This window comes from Boleophthalmus pectinirostris, unplaced genomic scaffold (genome assembly GCF_026225935.1).
Source record: "Boleophthalmus pectinirostris isolate CB_2022bp ecotype Guang Dong unplaced genomic scaffold, ASM2622593v1 HiC_scaffold_4, whole genome shotgun sequence".
Taxonomy (NCBI): domain Eukaryota; kingdom Metazoa; phylum Chordata; class Actinopteri; order Gobiiformes; family Gobiidae; genus Boleophthalmus; species Boleophthalmus pectinirostris.
Window position 1 is genome coordinate 17,651,282 of NW_026571353.1, and position 27,314 is coordinate 17,678,595.

Sequence of the window (27,314 nt, forward strand, 5' to 3'; positions counted from 1 at the left end):
CTGTGAATAAGAATAATGAGATGATGCAGACAGTTCTATTTTTGGAGCACAGTATCATGTCTGTTTGTATAGCTTCAAACATAACATTCTTACCTCAAAAGCACTGAAAATCTTTTTACACTTTTACACATACTAAACTTGAATAAATGTAATTGCCACTCAAAAAAAGCTTATTATAGCAATTTTTATAATGCATTTAATAGTGTGCATGTACAGCTGCTAAAGACTCAACTATTTAAATGTGGCCCTTCCTCTGCTTTGTGGGGTCCTTAAGAGCCATTTGACATTTTGTGACAGCTCTCATTCCCTCTTTAGATGAGTCTCTCTCACTCAGAGAGTGTGAGCAGCCTTAATGGCACCACATCACATTCTCAGTGTGACCGCTGTTCTGTTGCTTACGATATTCAAAAAGGGACCACTGGTCATGTGCACTTGGCCTGACAGCTGCACCAGAGCTATAAAAGAGAGAAGGATTGAGAAGGACAAAGTGAGCTATGAAACTCAGGGTCAGTGTCAGTCATTCTAAGCCTCCGAGACACACATGACACCCCCCTTTCCTCCTTATACTGGACAGTAGCTATAATCCCTACATATTTTCACTCAAGGACTTTGTAATTTTGCATTCCTGTATTTTGAATGGTACGAAACATTTCTACTACATTTCTACGAAAAAAAGTTTGGGTGTTCATATTATAACTAAAGAGTTCAGTTAAAGTGGTAATATTTGTTGTTATTAAGTACACATGACATATGGACAGCTTTTACTTCCACTTGAGTAAATTGCTTCTGAAGTAAAATAGAGATTTTGAGTACTTCACCCACTTTTTCCACCTTCACTTTGTTTGTGTGTGTCTTCTTAACTTAAGCTCCTATAGCCCTTAGTGTAGTGGTTGCACAAGCAGCAATTTCACAGCACTTGGCCCAACCTGCTACAGCCCAAATCCAAATTCATTATAGCTTTAGCGCACACAACTGCATGCAGGGGATCAGGGACCAACAGCTCCTGTTGTGGCCTTGAATGCGCCACTTCATGAGGATTGTGTAGGCAGCCTTTACAGAGAAGCCACTGGTCTGGGAAATGGATACTGCAACAACCACCTTCCATTTGGCCCAAAGATTATGCACTGGACAAACACTTTGTTCCATACAACTTCCGTGAGGCTCAATTACGCATTCACCTGTTAACAAATAAGGTTTTAACTTGGTTACAAATATCTGACATATTAGAACTGTACTACAAGTATATTTGTTATATTTGAGCAAAAGATACCTGGATTTGTGTTTTCACTCAAGTTCAAGTAATCCTGTTTTTTTTCACTCATGACCTCTTCCTTGTGATTATTCCAGCACTTGGATTGTGTTTACAAAGATAGCTTTTAAGTTTGTAGCTAGCAGCTGTGGTTCTAGCCCCATGTATGCTTTATTCACTCTGCTCAGAAATTATGGGGCTGAATCCTGTGTTGTAATGTGAGAGCTATATACTCACAATACATCACTTTCCTCTGGTCTTACATGCTTTTAAACTGCTGTGGGGCTGGTTGGCAGGAGTCAAGTGACAGTTTAAAAGACTGAACACTGCTCAGTCACCCAGTGCAGCTCAGTGGGTCCTTCTTCTCCTCATGTGAGTTTTTCCACTTCCCTGCTATCGGCACAAACTGAATACTGGCCTTATCTTTTCAGTCGGGGCCCTGAATCTGCCCTGTGTGTGAGTGTGAATGTGAATGCAATTGCTCTGTCTATCTGGTGGTAAAGGCTTATGTGCTGTAGTGATAGCACTGTCCAGTTCATAAACTATGTGTCTGCAGCATTCCCTCACCTGTGCTAACTCTCCCTGTTGTCACCAGCCTTTTATACACCCCTGCTCTGGCCCACACCCTCATGGCCCCCCGCCACTGACAGAATGGCCATGCCACTGTTGATTAGTGCCCGCATGGCCAGGCGCTCAGCTTGGCTTAGGCCAGGCCTGTGGGAAAGGAAGCTGCTTATTCTAGCCCCAGGAGATGGATTGAAAACGACGGCAGCTAAAACAAGCTAGCATTCTCTCATTACCACCACTCTTTCAGCACAGTAACACGTGCACATATAGGACGTAAACACTAGAGCACAGGCAACAGTAAATGAGCTGCACGTTGTATGTATCAGTATGCTGTCAGGTCTGCTTGGCTGTTTATAAGGGGGCCGTCACTTCAGACTCAAATACATTCTGAGCAAATTGAATGCAATAGCCAAACACAAGTCAGTCTTCATTTGTGTTGTATTAATGTGTCTTTCTTATAGACAGATATGAAATAAATATATTCACCTATGTCTGTGTGTAAGTGCAACTTTCAGTTATATACTTTAAAAAATATGAATCGAAACAAGATAAAAATATAAATTAAATGAGGACTCATCTATTTTTAACAGTCAATCATTCCCTATTTTTTATTTGGATTTAATTTAAGTTAGCAATAGATGAATCATACTGAATATTGAGTGGAGTTGAGCTGTTGATAGCATATTCCACTTTATAGGACACAATAATTGTGCAATGCAATGCATTAATTTGTTAGAAGTCCTGCTAGAAGCACCTGGGCAACCAGCCATAAAGCACTCTATCAGAATCTCACAAATCTCATTCTCCATCATTTGAGTGAAGGTTCTGTGAAGAGCAGCTGCAGACAGAGGAGCACACACAAGGAGCAGTGATATTGGCCTTGTGACCTGATAAATGCTTTCTGATCCTCCTTGTTCAGAGCAGACATGACAGATTCAGATACATCATAAAAATAGCTCATAATCTTGTGGCCCTCAAGGTGCCATAACTCTAAACATGAGTGTCAAGGCCAGGCCTATGTCGTCAAAGGAAACATGACTCTACATTTTGTACGATAGTCAGATGGATGTGTATTTTAAAGTGAGCGTGGACCTAATGCTGCATGTTGTTTTTCTTGTTGTTTATGTAAGTGCTTTCTGCACTGATGCATGGGGAACTATAGGTAGCTGATGAGCAGTGACCATTGACACCATTTGCGATAATGGGCTGCAGCCAAGGGCACTGACTGAAGAATTATAAAGATTTATGTTTTTGCCGCTGACCTCTTCCAGCGGACAGGTGACTACAGTTGTATTGGCTGAGTCCTGCCCACCACTTATGCATTCAGTGGCCTAGAGACACAATAGGATTATCATGCTGGAGGGAAGTGACATGCACAAATACTGACTAATGCACATCTGCACACAGCCCCCAGTCTCTGTCCCACAGGCATATACACACACACACAAATTTTACACTTGTTTTAGCAGTATACAGCCATTCCAGTCCTAACCCTTGTCCCTGAAGGACAGCACAGTAACAGAGCTCATTAGCAAGATTCTCTTAAACTGCATTCCTCATAAGGGCTTGTACGGTCATGGCCAAGATAGAGGTTATTTTTCTCTTATAGTCTAAGTTTATATCGCAAAAATACTGTAAATACAACAAATGGAAATCAGCCCATTGCTACAGTCTGGCATGTTTACTGTGTCTCATGTATGTTCAATAACATGCAAGTCAGTGATATATACCAGGTAAAACTATGTCTAAAGTTGGACAAAACTTGGTCAGTTGTGACCACATAAATACTGGGAAAAATATTTTATTGCACAAATACAATTTTTCCTCGCTTTGATCAATCACATTTTAAATATTCATTTTCTGAAGATATTTAAGACAAGACAAGTCTTTTAATTAGTCCCATTTACACAAAAACAATTCAAATGTGTTCCTCCGATGTACAAACTCTGCTCCAAGGATTGGTTGTAGACCACTCCCTTAAAATGGCTCAGACTGATCATTGATGACTGAAATGACTGGATCTCGATTCAAATGCCTTCAATTGCACAGCCCTACGTCTTGGGCTCTGCAGGTCAAAGAGTAACCTTTGCCTTTTGTAGCTGTCATTATAATCTCTGTTGGTGTAGATGAGAGGGCTGTGGGAGAGCACCTGCCTGTGGTGCTTACAGACTCGTGTCTCAGGTGTTCACCTCTGAGCAGAGAAGAAAGAAGCATCTGAGTACATCGCATTTATATGTCTTTCAGATTCAGATGGATAAACCTGTTCATATAGGATTAGATTTGCATGTCTTTGTTTTTATTCACCTCCTCACCCTGTTTAGCAGCTACTAATGTAAATATCACTTTTAAAAACATAAGACAAGATTACACTGCTACACTCTACTCACTATGCACCTTGTTGGCTGGTGTTCTAATTAAGGTAAGGGACAGGGAATATTTTATTGACCCATCCTTCAGCGCCGCTGGGACAACTAGTCAGAGGCTGTGTGCTAGGCATTGTCAGGAGGACTGTGTTAGGTGGACGATTTTACCTTTTGTGTATGTTCTGGGTTAATAAGCTTACTTGCAAGAAGAAAATGTTGCTTCTGATTCAGTAATGACCTTAACACAATCTGTGTTTGATCTCTGCTTGGGTCATGTCACCAGCGCTTAGACTTCATACTGGTTAAAAACACAGTTCCTCAGTGCTATTCCTTTCTCAATTTGTTCAGTTTCTTGTGTCTCTCAGCCTGGTTGGTTTTGTTAATGAAAGAGGCAAATATTATGGTTTCAAATTCACTTCAGTATTCTCCAGTATTTGCCACAGTGACACCCCTGTGTGTCATTTAGGCCAAAATAATGGTGCACACTCCAGACGACACTCTGTCACTATGCTTCACCTAATAGGCTGCTGTGCCATTCACGCAGCCTACCTGGTCTTGATCTCTGACAGAAATATGCCCAGAGCACCTGACAAACAGACGGCTTAACGGGACACTTTCTCATTTGTTTCCCAAATAAAAGTTTTGTCAAGTCAAGTGCAAAAGTAAAAATTTGCTCTGTTTTAATAGACTGATAGCTTCATTGTGGGTCAGAAAAAGGGGAGGAGACATCAGCATGGAAAGCCTGTCTAGTTTAGTTATTGGGGCGGTTCTGTCTGTGTCTTCTGTAGCATGTGCTCCCACACATATTGTAGAGCTACTAACCATTTGAACTGTTTTTAGACATTTTAGTTTTTACTATAAAGTTTGTATGGAAGGCAAGAGAAACAATGCTTGATAAAACAGGTAGGTCATCATTGTGTATCGTTTGAAAAGGTAGTGGACTTTATTTTATTCTGGGGAAACTTTTCTTTTCAAGGTGTGATTAAACTTGGACTTAGGTAATGATTAATAATGCTGCAAGGATCTAATTATATTATTTGAGTGTGTGGACTCAAATGTTTCATTACATTTGAGTTTATCCGTTTTATACACGGGCCATGGAAACTCAGTTGACTGTGAGGTTTTATATATGAACTAAAATATACTTTATAGATTGTTGTCTTTCAAATTTCTTTAACTATTGTGTCCAGGTTTTAAACTATAGCCACTAGCAGCTCACATTGCCAAGTCATTTGTGTTTTGGAGGAGATGTGGAAAAGGTAGGAATGAGCTGCAGAGCTGGGAGATTAGGCTGTTGATTGGATATGGGTCTCGATTCAGCTCACTGCCAGTGTCAATAACAAAGAGGAGATACAATTGTAAAGGCTGGAAGGAAGGAGTGAGACAGAGTACTTGAGGTGTGGGTGTAATGGAGTCAAGACCCCTAACAGGCTGTCAGATGCTGCTCATTCTTCTGTTTCTACTGCCCAGTCTGTCCCTGTTTGTGTGCTACAGTGAACAGAGCACCTTGGTGATAAATCTTAATTACACAATGGAAGGCAGCCTGTGTGGCATCTCTTTAGGATTTTTCACATATTTTACATATTTAAGGTGCACTGCATAAATTTTCTGATCTGGGTATTGCTCTTCTTTTAATGTTCCCTGGTATGGCATTAATCATATCGATTTAATTCAGTTGTGACTGTAAGTGTTTATATTGCTTGAAAAACAAATATTTTGTTTCAGTTCTGCCTCTCCACAGATCTGACTTGTTACTTGAGCTTGTGGGGTCCACTCCCTGTCTCCATAGAGTTAGATATGTAAAATAAACTACTGGGAAATTCTAGGCAAAGCAGTAACATGACCTTTGAGACAAGCCCCTACACTAGAAAAGTTACTCACTGCACCTTTACTTAAAATATGGCCCTACAGCAGATCAAATTCAGAAAAAAGAAAGAAAGAAAAGAAAAAAGATTTGTTATGCAATTACTGTTAGTCTTAATTTGCTGTGATGGAGTACAATCATATTATTGCCTTTAATGTACTAATTAATATTTGCCTAGCTTTGTAAAACTTAAAAATCTAAAGACTTGTTACAGATTGATTAATGCAGGAGGAACTAGTTTGTGCCCAGGTGAACCAGCGGATGGATACAGTGTTTTGGTGTCACCAGGAGAATGGGGCTGGGGGCGCTGGTGCGGCCTGCCATGTGATAGTAGTGTTCTCTATAAGCAACCCCTAGCCCCAGAGTAATGGTCAATCATCGTGGGAAGTGTGGAGGCAGGGTAAGTGGTCTCCTGGCTTGCTCCTGGTGCTGGGTTTTGCTGTGCCGTGGTGTGACAGGGCAGTCAGGCGGATGCGTCGTGTGTTGTTGTAGCAATGTTGGTGGAGAAAGCCCTGTACAAGCAGCTCTGGCTGGGAGAAGAGCTGGGGCTGCTCTCCCAGATTGGACAACAGGCAAATATGCTGTCCTTTTTGTTTCCACAGCTTTGTGTTTCCTTTGTAGTGGGTTTGAAGTGTGTTCCATAAGTTTTGGTACAAGCTTGACAGGACATCTACTCATTCTGCGCTACACAAGCCTGCTCTCTCAACGCAAGGTCCCACTCAAATAAGCCACTTCACAGGACTGCAATGTTAATGTCAAAAGTACACACATGTAAAATGCTTTTTAAATTTTAATTCAAATATTAACATGGGTATAAACAAGCACAATGACAACTCTAGTCAGAAAACTTGAAGCACACAGTGAACACAGACCTCCACCGAGGCATTGCATTCTTACAATGGTGTAGATATAATGCAGATGGACATGGGCCAGGGAGCTATAGATTTTAAGTACATTAAGTCCATCGCAATTAGTTTCTTGGGGAGAATGTCCTGACAAAGCTGATCAGACAAGTCACAATTAAAAGGGATATTTTAAAAGAGTAAAATGACAATATGAAACATGAAACTCTCTGCATTGTTGAGTGATAAATTTGAGTGAAACTTTTTTTTAACATCCCAAATATATCTTTCTATTTAGCTTACTACCTGTCAGATAAACCAATCAGTGGCAGTGAAAAGTTTACTGTCTTGCTTTGAGCTACAATAGAAAGCATTTAATTTAACAGGATGCCTTAAAACCAAAAGAGGGCCACATGTGCTGTTCCAAGGACCTTAAAATACATCAACTTCATTATCAACCTCTTTCTACCCAAAAGTGTTATGCAAATTTGGAAGACATTTTCATTAGGATAGCATTTTAAAAAGCTGTGCCTTTAGAAACATTTACCAACAACTCATTTAACAGTAGTATAAAATGTACTGTGAAGATGACTGGTACTATATTTACTGCATTGTTTTAAGATTGACTCATTCGGGAGTAAGAGATACAAGACACTGAAATGCTAGAAAATCTAGTACTGTGTTAATTTAAGTGAGTTTGTTTTCTGTATTTTCCTGGAAACAATAAAGTTTGATAATTTGTACGTTACTGTACATTCTTGCTTTCACTGAGTTCTGGTTGGCAATTATTATACCATAGATTGGTTTGCATTGTCATCCAACTTTTGCTGTGCCAATTTCAAGGTACTGCATCTGATGTGTGTGAGTGCGGAAGTCAGTTTTGTCATGCATGGCTCATTGTTGTATGTACAGTAAGAAGGTTTTATGCATGGGCTTGGGTAGACAGATGTTTATCCATGTTCAGTGCAGCCCTGCTTATGTAACGGGGATTGACTGTGGCTCTTGACTGTCTCACTGGATGTAACCATGGCGAGATAATTGGCTCCAGTCAGTCGCTCTGTCACTCAGACCTACGACAGAACCTGAGATCCACCATCTGACACATGCCCTATTAAACTCTGTGCATTTTAGTGTGCCAGTCATTTTCAACCGCACACACACATATATATAAAGTAGATTTTTTTCTTTGGCCCATAATATAGAAACATTTGGTAAATTCATAGTCAGCAGGCTAGGCTGTTTCAGGCCTTGGATTATGAACATAATTTACTGCTTCAGTGAGTTGAACATCCCCTCTTCCATATCCAGCTACTCATGTCATCCTAAAAGGGGGTGGCTGTCACTAAATCACTTAAAATATTTTTGTCGTGGAGTTACTGCCAGGGAATAGTCATTTAAGTGCTATGGGATGTTAACCCAACTAAGGAGGGCATTACTAGTGAATAACTAGAGAATAATATGTTTATTTATTTAGTTATTTTGAGACAATGTAAATTATAATAAATGACTAAGCAAAAGGCCAGTTTTAATAAATTTGTTGGCATTAATGGAGTACAGTTTGGAGGTGATATTAAAGTTCTCTACTTCAGTAAGTTTGTATCATGAGATTTCTGGTTTAGGTCAAGGTCTGAGCCCCTTATCTGAAACACTGCATGGACCAGTACACCTTGTGTAGAGTGTAATTAAAAACAAATATTTACTCCTGTGTTTTGCAGGCACAGAAATCGTGGATCGAAAGAGCATTCAGCAAGAGAGAATGTGTTCACATCATTGTAAGCGCCAAAGACCCCCATAGGTGAGTAACATTTTCACTCATTTTGAAATAAACATTAATAACTCAGTTCATGACCTTTGTAATCAGATCTAATATGCATAACACACAGTTCAATTACAGAGGTACAAATGAGGCGCTTCTCAGGCCATTGTCACAATAATGCTTTTTTGGCTTTCTTGAGTATCAGGTTGGCATTCACATCCAAGCACATGTAAAACAATGGGAACCTAAATTTGAAACACTTAAATGTTAATGTTTATCTATTTTAAAAGCCTATTCTTATTCCGATATGTCACTTGATAGTATAAGACCCCTTTTGGATAATGAAATTACACTTTCGCTCTCACCTCCTCAGCCTCCAGTCTCTTGCTGCTCTGCTGTGTCTGGTGCTGTGATGTTATTAAAATCTGTACATGAGCAAATGCTGCTCCTCAGGGTGACACATTCAGAAAGTCAAGTCCAATTCAGGTCACTGCAGGTGTGGGTAAGCCTTATTAGCATAATTGCCAGAATTGAAATGTAAATGAAGGCCAGGTAAGTTTATTTTTAGTAAGAGTAATTTAGTTAATGTAGCAATAAAGCATTTAATATACAAGTGAACTGAACATATGCAGCTAAAGCATCCTAAAGGCCTAAAGGCACTCTATTTTCTCACCTTATTTACAATCCTCATAATATTCATTCTGCAAATTCCATATCTCCAAGAAGGAGAGAGGAGACTATTGAGCGATTTTTAATTCCAATTAGTTTGTTGTTAGTACATTTTAAGAGACCCTATATAGAATACCATGCTTTCACTTTTCACAGGAAGAAGATTAGTCATGTGACAGCTTCTGACATAAAAATACAAACCACACCTGAGTGCGCTGCTTCATTCACTATCGTAGGACCATATGCTATATACATGGTGTATATACAAATTGCCATGACATAGAGTATAACCAACCCAGTGTGGAACGACAGTACCATGTAGCCTGAGCAGGCTGACAGCTAGGCATATGTCCCTACACATGGCCCACATTCGCTCACTTAAGGAATGCCACAATCTGACTTGGAACTGAAGGTTATCTCCCTGTCTTGCAGGTGTTGTTGTGGTCGTCTGATTGGTCAGCATGTGGGCCTGCCCCCGGGCATCTCCTCCAGTCAGAATGACAAGGCAGAACGCTTGGCTAAAAATGACAGCCTATCGGAGAAGTGGTCAATCAGCAAGCACACCCAGCTCAGCCCCACTGATGCCTTCGGCACCATCGAGTTCCAGGGAGGAGGACACTCCAACAAAGCCATGGTGACTAGTATTAGTTTAGTTTAGTATTATTAAAGGTAGTATAATAGTAATAATATAGTAATAGATAGTAGAAAAGTTGTGTTTATAATTTTGCAGTTTTGGAGGAACTACAGCAGCAAATGATTTGGTTCCAATTAGTGTGATAAATCAATTGATCATTTGATCAGTTGAGTAGGAAATCACAGACAGTTGCAGCACTGGGATTATTAGGCTGAATTCCAAATGCTTAATTATTCAGCCAGACACATGTCATGTTGGGTGACTGTGGGTGAACTAGACAGATAAACAGATGGTTCATAACGCATGTGGCTCTGCAATCACAGCAAACATCTGTCGATTACCTTATGCAAAGAGTCTCTCCTACTACACAATGTTATGATTTTATTAGCTCCTTAGCTCACATACTTTTACTATTATAATACACATGTTCTATTGTCACTGATATTTTCCTTGTCTTGTCCCTCAGTATGTGCGGGTGTCATATGACACAAAGCCTGACCTGCTGCTTCATCTGATGACCAAGGAGTGGCAGCTGGATCTGCCAAAATTGCTCATCTCAGTGCACGGAGGCCTGCAGAACTTTGAACTACAGCCCAAACTCAAGCAGGTCTTTGGCAAAGGGCTCATCAAGGCTGCCATGACAACAGGAGCCTGGATTTTTACTGGAGGGGTCAACACAGGTATTTCCATATCTTTCATCAGAACAGGTTTGTTGTCAAGTGGGGTGCCATATATGAGTTTTGTAGTGCTTTTCTCTAAAGCAGCTGGCTACAAGCAACCCATACATGTCTTGGGAGAAATCCTTTGGTGGCTAATATATAGTTGGATTTATAGCTGGATTTAACCTAAACTACATTGTAAGTATCTTCTTGGATTTGAACTGGATTTGGATGATAGTCCTTGTGCTTCAGAAAGGAGTAGATGATGAGGTATGAAGAAGGAGAGTTGTAAAAACCACAGCACTTTCTCTCTACATTTTAAAATGTAGAGAGAAAGTGAAAAAGCCTTTAAAATCATCTACAAAGGTAGTTGTCGAGCACTGGCCATGGCCATCACAGAATCAGAGAGGGTGAAGTAAACTGGCAGTTTGGCAGTGTATGAATTATTCATAGTTTTATCATGTGTGAGCAGAGCTTGTCCTTTACTGAAAGTTTAACAGTTTTCTATAAATGTATTATCGGAATGCCTGTTGGGATGTGCCATTCTGAGGGGGTCCAAATCATACACCTGATTTTGGAGAAAAAAAATTGAGTTGTAAAATACATTTTGATTCTTGTTTAATGGTTAATGGTTAATAGAGAAGACAAGATCCCCTAAAACAACTTAACTCTCTCTTGTGTTCACATAATAGGCAATAGAAAGTAAGTTTTTGTGACAGAATGAGTCCAGAGTCAAAGAGTGCTTGTGAGTGCTAAATAATGGATTGAAAGGGTAGTTAAGGGTGAAGAAAGAGAAGGAGAGCATGTCAGTAGAAGAGATGGGATTTAATGGCTTTCAGGTGTATTTTCAGCCTCTGTTAACAAGACTGGCTACAATCTTTACCAGTCAGTGTTATTTGATTCAACAAGAATTCCCAACAGACTACTTGTGTTTAAGAATTGTATGTTGACCACAAACCTGATCTGCTCTTTTGATGTATACACACAGGGGTTATCCGCCACGTGGGAGATGCACTCAAAGACCATGCCTCCAAGTCAAGAGGCAAGATCTGTACCATTGGCATCGCACCATGGGGCATTGTCGAAAATCAAGAGGATCTTGTTGGCAAAGATGTAAGTGTCAGATAGTACAAAATGAGCAACAATATGACCTCCATTATAAGCTGCAGATGTACTTCCCAGCTTTTTTGCAGGATTTTTATGTAGCATGCTTTGCACAGTTTGTGGTACAGAGTAAATTGCTGTTGACAGCTTATTAACTGAGATGCTGAGTTTGCCAATTCAATCAGAGATAAACAGTCCTTCAAAGTCAGACCATGTGAGACACAGCATCACATGCTGACTCATTCAAAATAAAGGGGAGATTACAGTTAAAATTTCATCACTGTGTCCGTGTGAACTAGTCAAGTAGGGACGATTAATACTTGGTAGCTGGAACAAGATGATGAAGAAAAGAAACTCTTTTCAATGCTTGATTGGGTTTTGCATTGAGCCTAATGATCAGCTGTCAGCCTCAGCCCCTGTAGACTAAATTGAAGTGGCATTATTTCTAACTTGTAATTAGTACTGTATAACTATTTTAAACACATAAGATTATAGATATATTTTATGTAGTACATTTAAATTTATCTAATATATAGCAAAACAATAAAAAAAAATTCCACTGTGTTATTTTGTCAGTAACAATGTGGCAATGCCTAGCTAAGCAATGCCAGGCCTGGGTAGAAAATCAGGTACCACACAGGGGCGCCAGTTGCAAAAACTGCCATTGTGTTCTTATGCCATTGTGTGTGTGTGTTGGAGGGGCAGTTTGGCAGCCTCGCTTTTATCAGTCTGCCCCAGGGCAGTGAATTAATAATGGTCTGTAAAAGCATCTTTGAGTATCCAGAAAAGCTCTACAAAACTGATACATTATTATTATCATTATTATTATTATTAATAAAGCTTCAAGGCCAAATATGTGTTAGGAGAAAATATTTTCCAACTCAGTTTACTGCAGTTAAAACCACAAATTGAGTACCTGATGAAAGCATTAGGGTAACAGAAAATCTTGTGGTCTCATTTGTTTATTGTTGTGATAAATATGTAAAGTAATGGGAGCCTCTATTTTTATGGGCATTGGCCTTGTCTTCTACATAATCATCAAAATCACCACCGCAAATAAATCACAGTTTTCAATATTTTGCGCTTCATATTGACAACAATATATAACCTGCAGTATAATCCAAACTGAACCTTGATTGCCAGTGCCTTAAAGTCCTTACTGTCTGACAGCATGCCAGCTTTGGCCTTTGGTCACATCTCAATCAATCAGTCAATCTTTGTTTATAGAGCCCTTTACAACAGTCAAGGTGTCCAAAGTGCTTTCCCATTAAATCAACAGTATAAAAACATGCAAAACATTAAACAGTTAAATAAAAACAAATTATACAAAGTACCACCACATTACTGAGTGTTGAAAGCCAGTCTGAATAGTTCTGAGCATGGATTTAAACTGGCCAACGACTGTGATAGTGCGGATATCAGAGGACAGTTTGTTCCAGATTCTGGGGCCTGAGACAGAGAAAGCTTGATCACCACAGTGTTTGAGCCCGGCTCTGGGGACTGCCAGCAGGCCCTGTTTGAGTTGCAAGTCTCAGTATATGTGGACAGGCCAGGCCTCATGTGAAAAATCAGAACCACCTGAAGCTAATGGGGATTAAAAAAAAGAATAATGAACCAAAACACCAAATTACAACATAAATAACTTTGCCATCATGTTCAGTGTTTAACAAAATCTTATATATTGTCTCTTTAAAGCAAACTGCTACAATATCTGTTTCTCTTCTCAAAATATGTATTATGCTCTTGTATAAACAGCATAGAAATTCAACACATAAGTCATCATGCTTAACTCTGGCTTATAGATGCTAGTTCACTTTGTACTGAACAAACATCACCCCTCTCTCCATAACTGCTGCTGTCAGGCTGCTCATTTTGGTCCATATGTTTGTATTAACCCACTCTACATGATCCTGGTGTTGGTGTTGCTATTTTGTTCATAAATAATTTCCTATTCCTAAAATGGAACTGCTCACAAATTCACCCCTGTAACCGCAAGCCTTGATGAGCTTCATTTGGCCAGAGCTGAGCACTATGGGTGACGTCACACTCCCTTAGTCCACTTCTTTATACAGTCAATGATACAGCCCCAGCAGACTTAAGCCAAGTCAATGATACTAATACAAACTAATACTAATACTAAGATTTATGTTGTGTCCAGGTGGTGCGTCCATACCAGACAATGTCCAACCCAATGAGCAAACTGACTGTCCTCAACAGCCTTCACTCCCATTTCATCCTGGCAGACAATGGCACGACAGGGAAATATGGTGCTGAGGTTAAACTCCGACGGCAACTGGAGAAACACATCTCCCTGCAGAAAATTAACACACGTGAGTAAGACTGTGTGTACCGTGACAAACTAACTGTCCCAGATATTTCAGAGGTATTATCTGATAATGATAATGTTGGAACTTCAGCCCTTGTTTTCTCAACACTTCTGAGGGTTAATTGAGTTCACATTCTATTTTAAAACTGTGAAGGAACTAAAATTACTCCTATTTGGCTATGTAATAAACACATGCTCTCAGTATATTTTTAACACAACCAGTAAAACATCTCAGAAAACCTTTGAAATGGTCCCATCCTTCAAATTCTATTTCTTGCCAAAGTCTGTGGTAGTTTAGATGAATTCTTGTCTTTATGTGACCCTGCTTTATTATCACTGTTTTCTACTGTGTTGTATTTTAAATGGGATAAGGAAAAACAAGGTAATACACAAATCACAGCTGTCGACCTGCACATGTAAATTTTTAATAGCAGATTAGGTGAGTACTCTTCTATTGTATGGTTCACTACATGTGTGCTTGTGATAATATATATTGAAGTTCTGTACATTGGGGTTTTTATTTTTACCTTAACTGGAGAAAACTCTTGTAATTGAGGCCCCAACATCTTATAACCAATGTCGTGACCAATGGACTTCCCTTTGTCATCCTATGCCTGGATTCATACAGAAGGGGCTGGGAAGGCAAAGGGGCGCTCAGACGTCTCACAATCATCTAGTACCCAGGAGTCATGCTAAGATTTATCCTTTTTGTACGAAATGTTCAGTGCATCTGAAATGTACAATTTATTTTTATACACTTGTTGTGGTATTACCCAATGACATTTAATGCATAATCTATCTGTATTGTTCCTTGTGTATCTACTGAAACCACTAGCCTTGGGCAAAGCTAAATGCATCATATTTATTTGAAGCATCACTTGAGGAATCGATTGTTTGTCCAGAGTCTGTCAAATTGCTGTTCCAGTGTGATTTGAGATTTGCCAAAACTATAAAAACTGAAGAGAACAGTTAACAGTTTAATACTCAAGCTCATTTATGAACAATATTTTGGTTATGAGTTTGGTTTGGCTTTTTTTCTTTCCTGCAGTTTCTCATTTTGACCAGAAACATGAAAGACATGTGCTGGGCAGATATGCGTAATCTCCCCCATGGTGGTTTTGTGATGACTGGGCAATCCTGTAGCTAATCCTGCTGTGCCACCATGCGATTTTCTATGGAGTGGCCGTCACTGTGTAACTCTGCTAAAGTAATTTTCTCCTCATTTGAAGGACATTTTTAGGCGAAGGAATGGATTCTTATTGGTCACAGACGCCTGGCATTCATAAGGTCATTAGAGTTGTAATGTAGGATTCTTGTAGCCGCCGCTCTATTGCTATTTCGCATATAACACCTTTTCATTTCACATTAGCCGGGCTGTTGCCACCTGTCAGATCTCATAGTGGGATTACACTTTTGAGTGTCCTATCCCATTGTGCCCTTCTTGGTGGACTCTCATGGCATTTTCAACCATTGCACAGTATATAGTAGTAGACAAAGTGTTTTCTCTACACTTTAAACACAACAGACACACTGAAGGACAGCTATGAAATAAACCATTTGCATTGCTTGATACCTACACTGCATCCATGTTGTTCCAATCTAAACTTACGTTACTTTTGACAGTCAGTTTACTTGCACTGATAACTCCAGTTTTCTCCAGAGTGTAGGTCTACATACAGGTCAATGAGAACACATACACATCGGTAAGCTATAATTCATTTACTCTGAGCAGGTGATTTTTACACATGATAGGATATATGTTGCTCACAAGTCATTTGCTTACTGAAGTGCAATTACATTGAAACTACTGTAGTTTTTACATTCTCTTTTAATTTAATGTATCAAGTCCACAGTGGAGGGGCTCATGTAAAATTAGTGAGTTCAGACACATGCCTAATATATTCCTCACTGTTTCTTGCCTTGTTCAGTTGAATGCCTCTTCTAGGGTCATCAGAGTACGCTAAGTACAGCACATGCATCAGTGCTCCAAGTATGATCAGATATGTTAATGCCGTTTGGGAGATTTGAGTCATTGCGTTCAAAGCTAACTCGGCCTAAGATTCAGTTTTCCTGGCGTGCGTATAAACGTAGTGAGTGACAGTAATTTAATGAATCTCTCTGCTTGCCATCATGGACCTTTATAGAGGACCATGGTCAGTTATTGGCAGAGCTGTCACATTTATACAAGTATACAAAAACAGATCAACAGTCATTCTTTGCTTTTAATTCTCCATTACATGTATTTTGTTTCACAGAACCTGCAGCACATACACAGAAAATACAGTATATCGTTAACTCAGAGAGATTTTAATGGCTAAAGATCAAACATGGCACAATGGAAAGAGCAGTAAGCACTCTGCCACATTTTTCTGTTTTCTCTTTCTCAGTCATAGAGTGGAAAAAAGCAGACACTTTTTACCACCCAAGCTATTATCTTGGGTAGTTATTCAAATGCAGCAGTTGGTTGAAAGCACACGAGGCATGTAAAAGATTAAAAACATTTTATTAGTGCAGGCTAACAATAATTCTGTTCAAATGAAAGAGCCACCTTGAGTGCCTTATGCCACAATCCATTTAACTTGAGAGACGTGAGTTTTTTGTGAACTGAATGTGCTTTTTAACTGCAACTAACTACTGCGTGACCTTCACTGACCTTTGTATAGAGAAGGTTTCATTAATCACACCATATGTAAAAGATGAAGGGACTGCGCAGTAATTGAATCCAGGAGCCGTAAGGTCTTCCATTGCAGATTAGCCTTGACATTGTGACCTCAACTGTGGAGGAGCCTATAGCCAAGAGATTATAGTTAAGCTATGGGAGAGGAGGTGTCAAGAAGGTTGTTATATTCAATTTTAAGTGTCATAGTCGAGAAGTGATTGAACAGTGACTTTTCAGTTTGGCGGATAAAATTATGTACTTCTCGAGTGATGAGATTTCAAAGTTGGAACATAACTCTTTTTTTAATAAACATAGTCTTAAATAAACCAAATACAAAGAAAGTGATTCTTTTGTGCAATGTGGTAGGCTTCAATATCGACAAAAAATATTAATCAGAATATGCAAACCAAGTGTGAAGCAGTATACAGGTGAAAATTTGCATTCTGACAGTGGTCAAATAAATACTTGCATGTGAACAAGAAGACTGAAGAGATGGTCTGTTCATGCACCAATAGTCTCACAAAACGATGTCAGGATGATCAACGTGAACTTGTGGAGTGTTTGCCCAGTGGGACATTGGTAAAAGTACTGGGTTGTTGCTCCCGAAGTCAGTTCAGGTTTTGTGTTTGCTTGAATGACAACATTGCTATTTGGTGTGAAAAGAAAACATGTGCTTGTCAATACATAGGAATAAGAAAGATTAAAACTTCAGAGCTATAGTGCTTTGTTTAGATCTATCAAAATAAACATCTAATATTTATTAAAATGCATGAAATGTGCTGTTATAGATAATATATTTTTTATAGATACCTATAATAATGGTGTAGGATGAATGGGTAGGAATTATAGAATGCTAGAAATAATTCAATGCCACCGTAAATGTGAGGCCCACTTGAGTAGCTGGGCCACACTCAGTAGCCATTACTCATATAATATAAAGTCTGGTGCAGAGTTTTTATAAAGGAGTATATGGTATTCGTTTAATTACATGTAAATATGTTACATGTGACGTTTAGCATCTCCCTCTACCCTCCTTCTCCGTCTCCTTCTGTTTACTTTCATTAGGCAGGGTACAGTAAATATAGAATTGTATGGCCTTGGGTCCTTATTAAGCAGCTTTTGAGTCCAGGGTTTTGTTGTTATGTGCATGGATAAATTTAATACAGAAAAGCCACAGAAAGAAGGCTTTGACTTGGGGGACTGCAGCTGCACAGTTGTCTCTTATCTCCATCTCGGGAGTCCAGTGTGTTGGCACTGAATGCTCAGATGTCACCTTGAGCTCTTAGGGGGGCAGCTGACATTTTACAGACCAAATGATCAATCAAGAAAATTATAAACTGATTAAAAATGAAAATAATGATTAATCACTGACATTGAAAGGTTATCTTGCGTAAAATAGCTCAAATTACTAGCTAAAAATATATATGAACGGCTTTAATAAAAAAAATGTCAAGCCTGTTATTTTTGACATAGTAAAAAGCATGAATTGCTGTGTTATAACATAAAATGTCACAAACCCATTCTTTGTATTAGACTTTTGTATTTCTTTATATTTGATCTGATTAATTTTATTTGCCATCATTTCAGTTTGTTTACATGTGTGTGCAAGCTTCTGTATGCGATTTTGCTCCAAAAAAGACCTCTTAAACCACTCAGCCATGACACAGCTGTGCTTTCCCCCCTCAGCCGCTCCTCTGTGGGCTTCCATTGGACTATATTCTGCTTTAGATCCATTCACTGTGAGCCTCATAAGTCATCAATATCAATGCTTCATCTGACATTCCTCATATGCACGTGCTGGTGACAAAAATACAGGAAAAAAAAAAGAAAAAGGAAAAAGCATTTCATTAACCTATGACTTTCACACCACTCTCCTGATTTGGGGTTGGGTGATGTGTTGTGGCATACTGTTTTACCTCTTTGAAGTAGACAAGGCCCCTAAAATATTCGTCTTATGTAACTGTCCCTGATCCACGGCTGCACGAGGCTGTGTGAGGCAAAGCGGAATGGTGCTCCTCCAAATGTGTGCGTATATTGTATGTAAGTGTGGGTTTGTATGTGTATCTACTGCCTGAGAGACAGACCCTGCTCTTTCCTCCAGTGTGAATAATGCAGACCACTATGATGGGCCACTTTAACACAGCTTTCGAATTAGGAGACTCAAAACACCTGGCACAAAACAGCAGCTCATAAAACAGAATGCTGTGGCTATATAAGCTAAAGCAGGGAAAAGCAATATAAGGTTAAAAGGTTTAGCCAATAGATTGGACTAGCATAGGGCTTTGGTATTACAGTGTGAACGATTTAATGAGAAAAAAGAGCATATTGGAGAGGGTGAGCCAGGAGAGTAAAAAGGGGAAACTCCATTGAGGATTTGGAAAATAATTTTCAAATCCACAGTAGCTTCTCCTGTATGTTGTCCTAGCATGTGCAGAAAACCCACCTGCTAATTATGCATAATTATCCTAAAGAGTGTGTGATTAGTAGGCACACAGCCAGAGTTAGGTTTATCCGCACAGCACACATGCCACCGCCACAGGAACGGCACACAAAGTAGGCTGGTTATTTTTGGTCTAGGTGCTTTATAAAAAGACAGGCTGCCATAATTAGAAGCTTTTTCTTAACAAGTGATGACAGCTGTCACATTTACTCACAGTTTTTCTATTTACACCTCAGTTGTAGCTTTTTTGAGCCTCTTTGTTGTCTGTTTTATAAGATGCCTATATGCTTTATACTGTGTTGATAAGTGCATTTCTTCACACGCTCTGTGTGTCTATGTGCAGGTATTGGTCAAGGCGTGCCTGTGGTGGCTCTGATCGTTGAAGGAGGCCCTAATGTGATCTCCATAGTGCTGGAGTACCTCAGGGACACTCCTCCAGTCCCAGTGGTGGTTTGTGATGGCAGTGGCCGAGCCTCTGACATCTTGGCCTTCGGACATAAATACTCAGAGGAGGGAGGGTATGGATTCTCCATAATTCAAGAGAGTAACAAAAGTGAAGGGCTGTTATGCTATACTGTTGGTTTAGAGCCAAAGCACATAGTTTTTTTTTTTTGTTTGTTTGTTTGTTTGTATTAGAATTCATATATTTGTCAGAAATTAGTAAATACAAAATCCAGAAAGGCAACTTGAATGTTATTGCTTATTGCTATGCAGTGGTGCGCAGTTAGAAAATGGGCAAACTTTGATCCTACTTTTTTCTCTAACCTTTGTTTCTTTTTCTGATTCTTGGCTCTGGTTTGGTCTTCTCATATCTCTGCTGCCCTAGGATTATTAACGAATCTTTAAGAGACCAGTTACTGGTGACTATCCAGAAGACTTTCACCTACAGCCGCACGCAAGCACAGCACCTGTTCATCATCCTCATGGAGTGCATGAAGAAGAAGGAGCTGGTGAGTCTGCACCTTTATGTACTGTATGTTTGGGACTGTATCCTTGTAACAGGCCTGTAATACCACACTTGAAAGAAAAGAGAAAGATAAAAGAGATTTTTAATCTCAATGAAATTAAATAAAATGTGTAGCTAAATAACAAAATTCATAATTCTTCTGTAGGGAATTTATATAGAGTTTTATTTAAATTTCCTAAATGTGAGGGGAGTTTTATGGTACACCAAAGTCTAAAAAATTTACTTTTGATATCTTTATTTCTGTGAAGATGAGAATATGAAATGAAGGCTTGACAAATTGATTTACCAAATGGAGCTTTGTCACCATGACATTTCTACTGAACCATTTACTATATACCATTTAATGAATGATATATAATGTTAACTTTATGCAAATGCATTCAGATGGCCTTCACCTTGAGAGTGTGTAACCCAATGGAAAGATTAATGTCTTTCCAAACAGCACTGACACACTTGCTTGTTCCTCAGGGACTAGACCCAGGTCTTTTAAGCACCGTCTGTCACATACAACCAGCATCTTATGGAGGAAGTGCAGGCTGTATGTGTCACCATGTGTGCATTTACATAAGTGTGTTTGCCATATACTCTGCATGAGTTAATCACGCTTCACAGATTACAGTAGTATAGGCTGTCGACACAGTTGTGGACATGTGATTGAAAGTGCCATCCCAGTGTGTAATGTGCATATGAAACTCTCTTCTCCAGAGATGAGTAACACGTCCTATTATGCTCACCATGTTAGCCAAATAAACAGCTTGCAGCAGTTATTGCATCATAGCTCTTCTGCTAACCAGATCTCTAGCACTGTTAAACACAGTGTGATTTGCCTCTAGTCCCTTTGTTGCAAATTTTATACAGAGAAACATAAAGAAATGTACACTTTATTATCCCCATGGGAAAATTTGTGCTCTGCGTTGACCCATCCTTCAATACCTCTGGGTAACCTGTCAGGAGCAGTGGGCATGGGCAGATATTAAGCCCATGGCCACAGGAACTTCACCTAGAAATGGGAAGAAACTCTACAAATAAAGGCGCAGCCCAGGAGTTAAATTCATGACCTACCTGCTGTAAAGTGCTAGCCACTCTGCCACCATGCGGCCATGTGTATAAGGTTGATTCCAGATTCTTTTAGAGCATACTGCTCTTCAAACAGTGATTGCCTATCTTGAGTGTAATAGCAATATGTTGCAGAAATGCAGTTTGATAGCATCTTGTTGTCTTAGCCATATGGACAAGCACGCTGTTTGCACCCTGCAGAGATGTTCCAAAAACAAGATGATGGTGGCTGTTGACGCATAGCCTACAATTGTTGTGACATCTCTTTCTTTTTCTTGAGTTTTCTGATAAGCACTACTGGAGCTTTCGCCCAGAAACAAAGAAATTGCCCATTTCTTAGTGGAAAATTTGTAAAACAACCAGTAAGGAAATTGCTTAATTTTGTCAGTGCACATTTATGGCAAAAAGCATAACATTGGTGTGCAATGTCATGTTTTTTTTTTTTTCAACTGTTATTTAAATATTTTCATATGTTCCTACAAGATGTCAGTGTAGTCAATGGCTGTGTGCTGTATTTTGATTTTATATTTTGATTTACAATAGAATTAAACATGGCATACAGTATTTACATACGATAGTTTGGCAAGTTGTAGACCAGTTGATAATTATAATTGATGTGGTCAGACAGCAGTTTCTTCCACGTTTTGTGTTATCAAAGGGAAGAGAAACAGTGATAGTTGATGTATGTGGGAAGGGAAAGAGTGCGGTGTGGTACCATGTAACAGGTCTTCTACTTTATCTTGCACTTCTTATGTGACACTCTCTTAGAGTGAGGAGTAGATGGACTAGTTTGCTTCATGTGCTGTGTTTATCTGTGTGCCCAAGAGGTCATATGGAGCAAGCGGAGACTTTATTTCCTTATTTTCGGCATGTTGGTTTATTCATGTAGACAGTTTGTGCTTCAGTTACTTTGCTGCATCCTCTTCTGTGTTTGCTATATTCTCTGCTGTTTATTTGTATGATCAGGCACAACAACATAACCTCAGTTTATTTGAAAAACTTTTTTGGATATGTTAATGTGTATTTGTGCAGTACATTTCTTAATCTCCTTCCCCATCTTGTTTTACTACCTTGTGTTGGTATCCCCCATCTGGCTATGAATTATTTAGCTGGCAATGGTCCTTATATGTTTAATTTGGATTAAATATGGAGGAGGTACTGCAGACCCACTGTGTTTCCCCGCCTCCTGACAACACAAACTAAGAAGGAGTAGGAGGAAGATGAGGCAGAGAACAAGTGACTTAAATGGACCATGAGCGAGAGGGATGGCAGGGACAATGTACCAAAGAGAAAGACGATTATTTGGATATAAACCAAAATTCAGCAAAGTTACAGAAATAAGAATTGGCAAAATAACTTATTTCTCTACAAGATCCTCTAAATATTGAATGATTATATTGATTTAATGACAATGTTTCAATTAGTGGAGGAAGAACCATTGATTGAAATGTTGTAACTTTATTAAATGCAGATTGGGATTAAGTGTGCAAGCTTGGTCTTGTTTTCAATGTTCACTCTAGTAGCCTAGCACCAGTCATGTGTACATACCTACACTTCATATGATATATTGATTTAATGCACACGACATGATTAGCTTAGTGTTTTTACTATACCATTTATGGCACTCAACTCTTGGACCACAGAAGATGCTCCACTGGCTGTAGACGATATATGTTGTGTATGCACATGTCGCAACATGGATCCACGCCTGTTAAATGAAGATGAATGTTTTCTAATCAGTGTAGCTCATTGCTGCGTGAAGACCACTTTTCCAATCTTCTAAGCGTGGAGTTCAGCCTCTCTGGAACATGTGCAAATGATCTGACATTGCCTGTCCTAGGAACAAAACATCCTTCCTGCTGTTTTTCATGCAATACTCAACTTTTTCTTCAAGAAGTGTAATACCAGAATTAGTGACAAAAAACATACCGCTACAGAGCTATGTGCGTCACTATGTTGTGATTTGGAAGGAGAGTTGAGTGGCTGCATAAGGGTAGTCCACCTTGCTTCATTTTTCCATCTGAAAAAAAAAAAGATTGAAACTGTGCTAATGCCAAAACAATCATACATGTGAATAATAACAATGTGCAAAAGGAATTTAAATAACTACTTAACTCTATCATGGTTTGAAAATCAGGTAACCAGCTTAATGCTGAGACACAGCCACTATTTGGTGACATCATGATTCTAAATTATAAATTACTTTCACCTTCTGTTGCATGATGGTAAAATAGTGTGTTTCCTGATATAGAATAATAGGCCTCCCATGTTTATTAGACTACACTTACGATGAGCATCTTGGCTGTTTGCTAGGACAAAAGCGATGGGCACAAGCTCAGTGTTTGCTTTCTCTGATGAGTCCCTGAAGGGTCATTGAGATTAAATTAGTAACCCTTTATTGTCATAGCTATTTGGTTGCTCTGCCGAAGCTGCTGTAGAGCTACATTCTAAACGGGTTGCACAATTCCAAAGGGTCACCTTGGGGATACGGCTCAGGAAGAGAGGAAGAACTAGGGAGGAAGTGGAGGATAAGGCGGGTGATGCATGTATCAGTGGGAGGTTGCTGCTAGATTATTGTCTGGAGGTGGGAGTGTGACTGTAGGATGAGGTGTGCAAGGAACGCTGGAGGTAAAGGTGAATGGATCAGAAGGGGGAGAGGAAACAAAAGCCAACACCTGCAATAATCATTACCTCTCCTCCACTGCATCACCATCCATCATGTGCCCTGATGCAGCCAAGACCTCAGTCTATATGTGGGAGCATGCTGCATTGTAGAATTTCTCTAAATATAAGGGCAGTTTCCTGTTTGGAGCTATCATTATAGACCAAAAAACTATTTGAATTACTGTTCACCAGGATATTTTGGGATTTCGTCACTTGATGTACATAATAGTTAAAAAGGATTGAGATACAGTGCAGAACTTTTTGACCTTTTCCTATATTGTTCACGTTTTTGAGACCTGTATGTGTAGGAATGTGCTCTGCTGTTCTTTAAACTTGCACTTAACCTCAGAAATGAAAGTTGATTGTCAAACTTTGACCACATTTGTGTTTGATAAAAACTTTTTGTATCCAATGATGGATACTTACAATGTGTATGATGCTGTCGGCTCTACCATCATCATAAATGTGGCATCTAGTATTTTTGGACATTTTGTTTAGTAAAACAATGCTGAATCTTGAATTTGGTTTAAACTCAAAAGCAGAGCAGTCATTAACACCTGCTTGAATGCACATGGACTTGGTTAGATCATAGCATTGCATGTGTGCTAAACAGATGGCTCCCTAAACGCGTTGTTAGCATCAATTAGAATAAAAGTCGAGGCATTCGACCAAAGAATAATATCGCTACTGGCACAGTATGACTAAAGTCCAAAATGCGCAAGAAATTACTCACTGTGCCGCACACTTATTGGTCTGTGTGCTCATAAGAAACCTCAATCGATATTTTCATATCCCATCACACCTCCATTTCACCTGGGGAAAAACCTCCTGATTACACACATGGCTACACACAAATGCAACTTCACACACCCGATGCTTCTGCTATTCGTGATTGATTTTGGAATGCATGACACAGGACGAAGGTGTGAGATGATGTCTTGGTCTCGTTACTCTCTGGGGGTGGAGCCTATGTGTCTTCGACATATGCTTTAAATCAGATGAATGAGCACCATAATAGAGACTGAATCATAGGGGTCTACTATGGCACTTTTACATTCTGATGTAAGGAGAGCGTGGAAGGGGAGGGGTTATTCCACAATGTTGCAACATTCCCTGAGGGAGCTGCAGCTGCAGCAAATCCCACAGATTCCTGGAGCTCCACGAAATGAAGCCATTTAGAGGGAAAGATGGGCTGCAGGGAGGAGAGGAAGGTGGGAGGAGATGGATGTGTGGATGGAAAGATTAGAGAAGAGCTTGTTGGGCATTCAGAACACGCACGCGTGCATGGCTCTCACAAGGTGCCCTTCGCACATGCATGACCATATAAGCATGTGCACATGTACATGTTACTTCTACAATGGCACAACAGCTTCTTTACCTCAGAAATATGATCCACCAAATCTGTGCCATCACTCATAGTTCCTCCTCTGCTCTGCTAGCGCTTTGATCCCAGGGCCATTACACAGAACACAAATGACATCCCAAATGTCAGTGTGCTCACAATACACCATACATCTTCTGGCTTTGGAATTAGACAAAGTTTAGTAAAATTTCAACAAAATGTTATTTTTTCCAACTTGTAATAGTGTTTTAATTGGATGTGTTTGTCATTGGCAGCTGCCAATATTTGCATGATTGGTTTGATTAAATAGTTTGAATAAATTTTTTACTTTTCTGTACTTTTTGGACATTGAACTAATATTTGTGTAAATGCATATTTAGGCCAGAAAAATATGTCAAAATGTAATTCAAATATTTAAAATTAAACATATTGAGACTGGCAGCAGTATAAACAATGTATTTTTCAATTTGTTTCAATCTGTCTTTTTGATTTTCTTATAATGTGCCAGATAACAGTTTTCCGAATGGGGTCAGAGGGTCATCAGGACATTGACCTGGCCATCCTTACTGCATTACTCAAAGGTGAGTATGTGTTTGTGTGTCTGCTTGAGTACTGCCATAGTTGTAGTGTAACTGGCTCCCTTATGATACTACTATATCTCCAGGGATGTTGTTATTTAGACGCTTCTGTAGATATGAAGCTTTTACTGGCCCACTTTCAACACAAAGGAGGTTTAAACATAGACATGTGCTTATGTATTTTTGGTTCAACGCTACCACTTTACAAATAACATCAAGGAAAGCATCTAGAGCCATCATAAAGATCTAAGCCAACCCTAAAACAGTCAGGTTTCACATGTGATGATGATACAGAGAACAAAATATTCAGGACTGTATTTTAGTACTAAATGGTACAGTCTTATCTTACCAGAAGAATAAAAAAAACTGTATAAACTATTTTTAAAGACTTGGTTTGTTTACAGCTCAGTCTGTACTTCATAACAGCTGCAGTTGCAAATGCCAATCAGTTGGAAACAATGATGAATTGAAACATTTGATAATTAATTTTAGATTTGTATTGTTCTTTTTGACAAGTTGGATTCAGGTGAGCGATTTTGTATGCATCATGCTCGCACCAGCACCTGGAGCAGAATCAGTTAGCATCAGGAACACAGCTGCTCATTAAATCTCTTTTCCCAGACTGATTATTGACTAGAGGTGATACAAAACTATTTTGTTCACAGCAACTTTTATTTAGCTTTTTATGATCTGCCAAACCATTTTCAAAAATATTCTGTGATCAGGTTTTACAACAATACAAGTCAAAAAGACTGCAGAAAGATTATTATTGTTATAAGTCATACTGTTGATAGTTTAGATACAATTTTGAAACTTAACCCTAAAGAGTAACTCTAAAGCAAAACACCATTAACCTTATTATATAACAAATTACTATGTAGTTCCCAATATTGAACGACAGTAGATGGGTTTAAAAGTGCAGACATCGTAATTAAACTCAACCGCTGATTGTTCTTTATCCTATTTTCCGCTTCACTGTTCTTTCTTATCCGGTCCTTTCTTCCCCTCCTGCGCCCACGCACACATGAACCACAGATCCATACCTTTGATTGGTTATTCAGTAGCTCATATTGATTAAGATTGCATTTGACTCTTTGGGGAATCCGGCGTTAAGCAGGCCCTCTGGAGTTTTCAAACATGCCCTCAAGCACACATACCTATGCATGTGGATGAAAAGCCAGACTAGACCGTATGCATTTTTCACGAACATACAAGTATATATATAAAAGAGATTTGAATTACTTTGACTCATTTTACATTTACATATAAAGAATTCAAATTATCTTCAGACAAAGTGTGGTTGATTGTCAGCTGTTTTACACTGTATAAGCTTGACGTACAGTATCAAATTATCTCATGAGAGAGGTGCTTATTATTTTTCTCCAAACTGCACACATCTGTCACTTGTTTAGGGGAGCTGTAGTTCTGCTGTCGAATATTTTTGATAAGAAGTGGGAAAGCTAGTGCCTGCTTGTTTCTTGCATTATGTATGTGTAGCAGTTTGCCTGCATGATTTCATTGCCCTATTGTACAACATTGTCTTTTATTCTAAAAAAAAATTCTGTACCTTCGTCT

The 27,314-nt window shown here is 39.1% G+C and overlaps 1 protein-coding gene across 1 annotated transcript in view; it reads left to right on the forward strand.

Moving 5' to 3' along the window:
• trpm3 (transient receptor potential cation channel, subfamily M, member 3) overlaps nt 1-27,314 on the forward strand; it is an 88,290-nt gene that overhangs the window by 33,244 nt on the left and 27,732 nt on the right. Inside the window, exons 2-9 of the mRNA XM_055161508.1 lie at nt 8,601-8,680; nt 9,743-9,944; nt 10,411-10,624; nt 11,592-11,716; nt 13,866-14,037; nt 19,476-19,650; nt 19,959-20,082; nt 25,670-25,742. Coding sequence (XP_055017483.1) covers nt 8,601-8,680; nt 9,743-9,944; nt 10,411-10,624; nt 11,592-11,716; nt 13,866-14,037; nt 19,476-19,650; nt 19,959-20,082; nt 25,670-25,742 — 1,165 coding nt within the window. The remainder of the gene's footprint in view (nt 1-8,600; nt 8,681-9,742; nt 9,945-10,410; nt 10,625-11,591; nt 11,717-13,865; nt 14,038-19,475; nt 19,651-19,958; nt 20,083-25,669; nt 25,743-27,314) is intronic.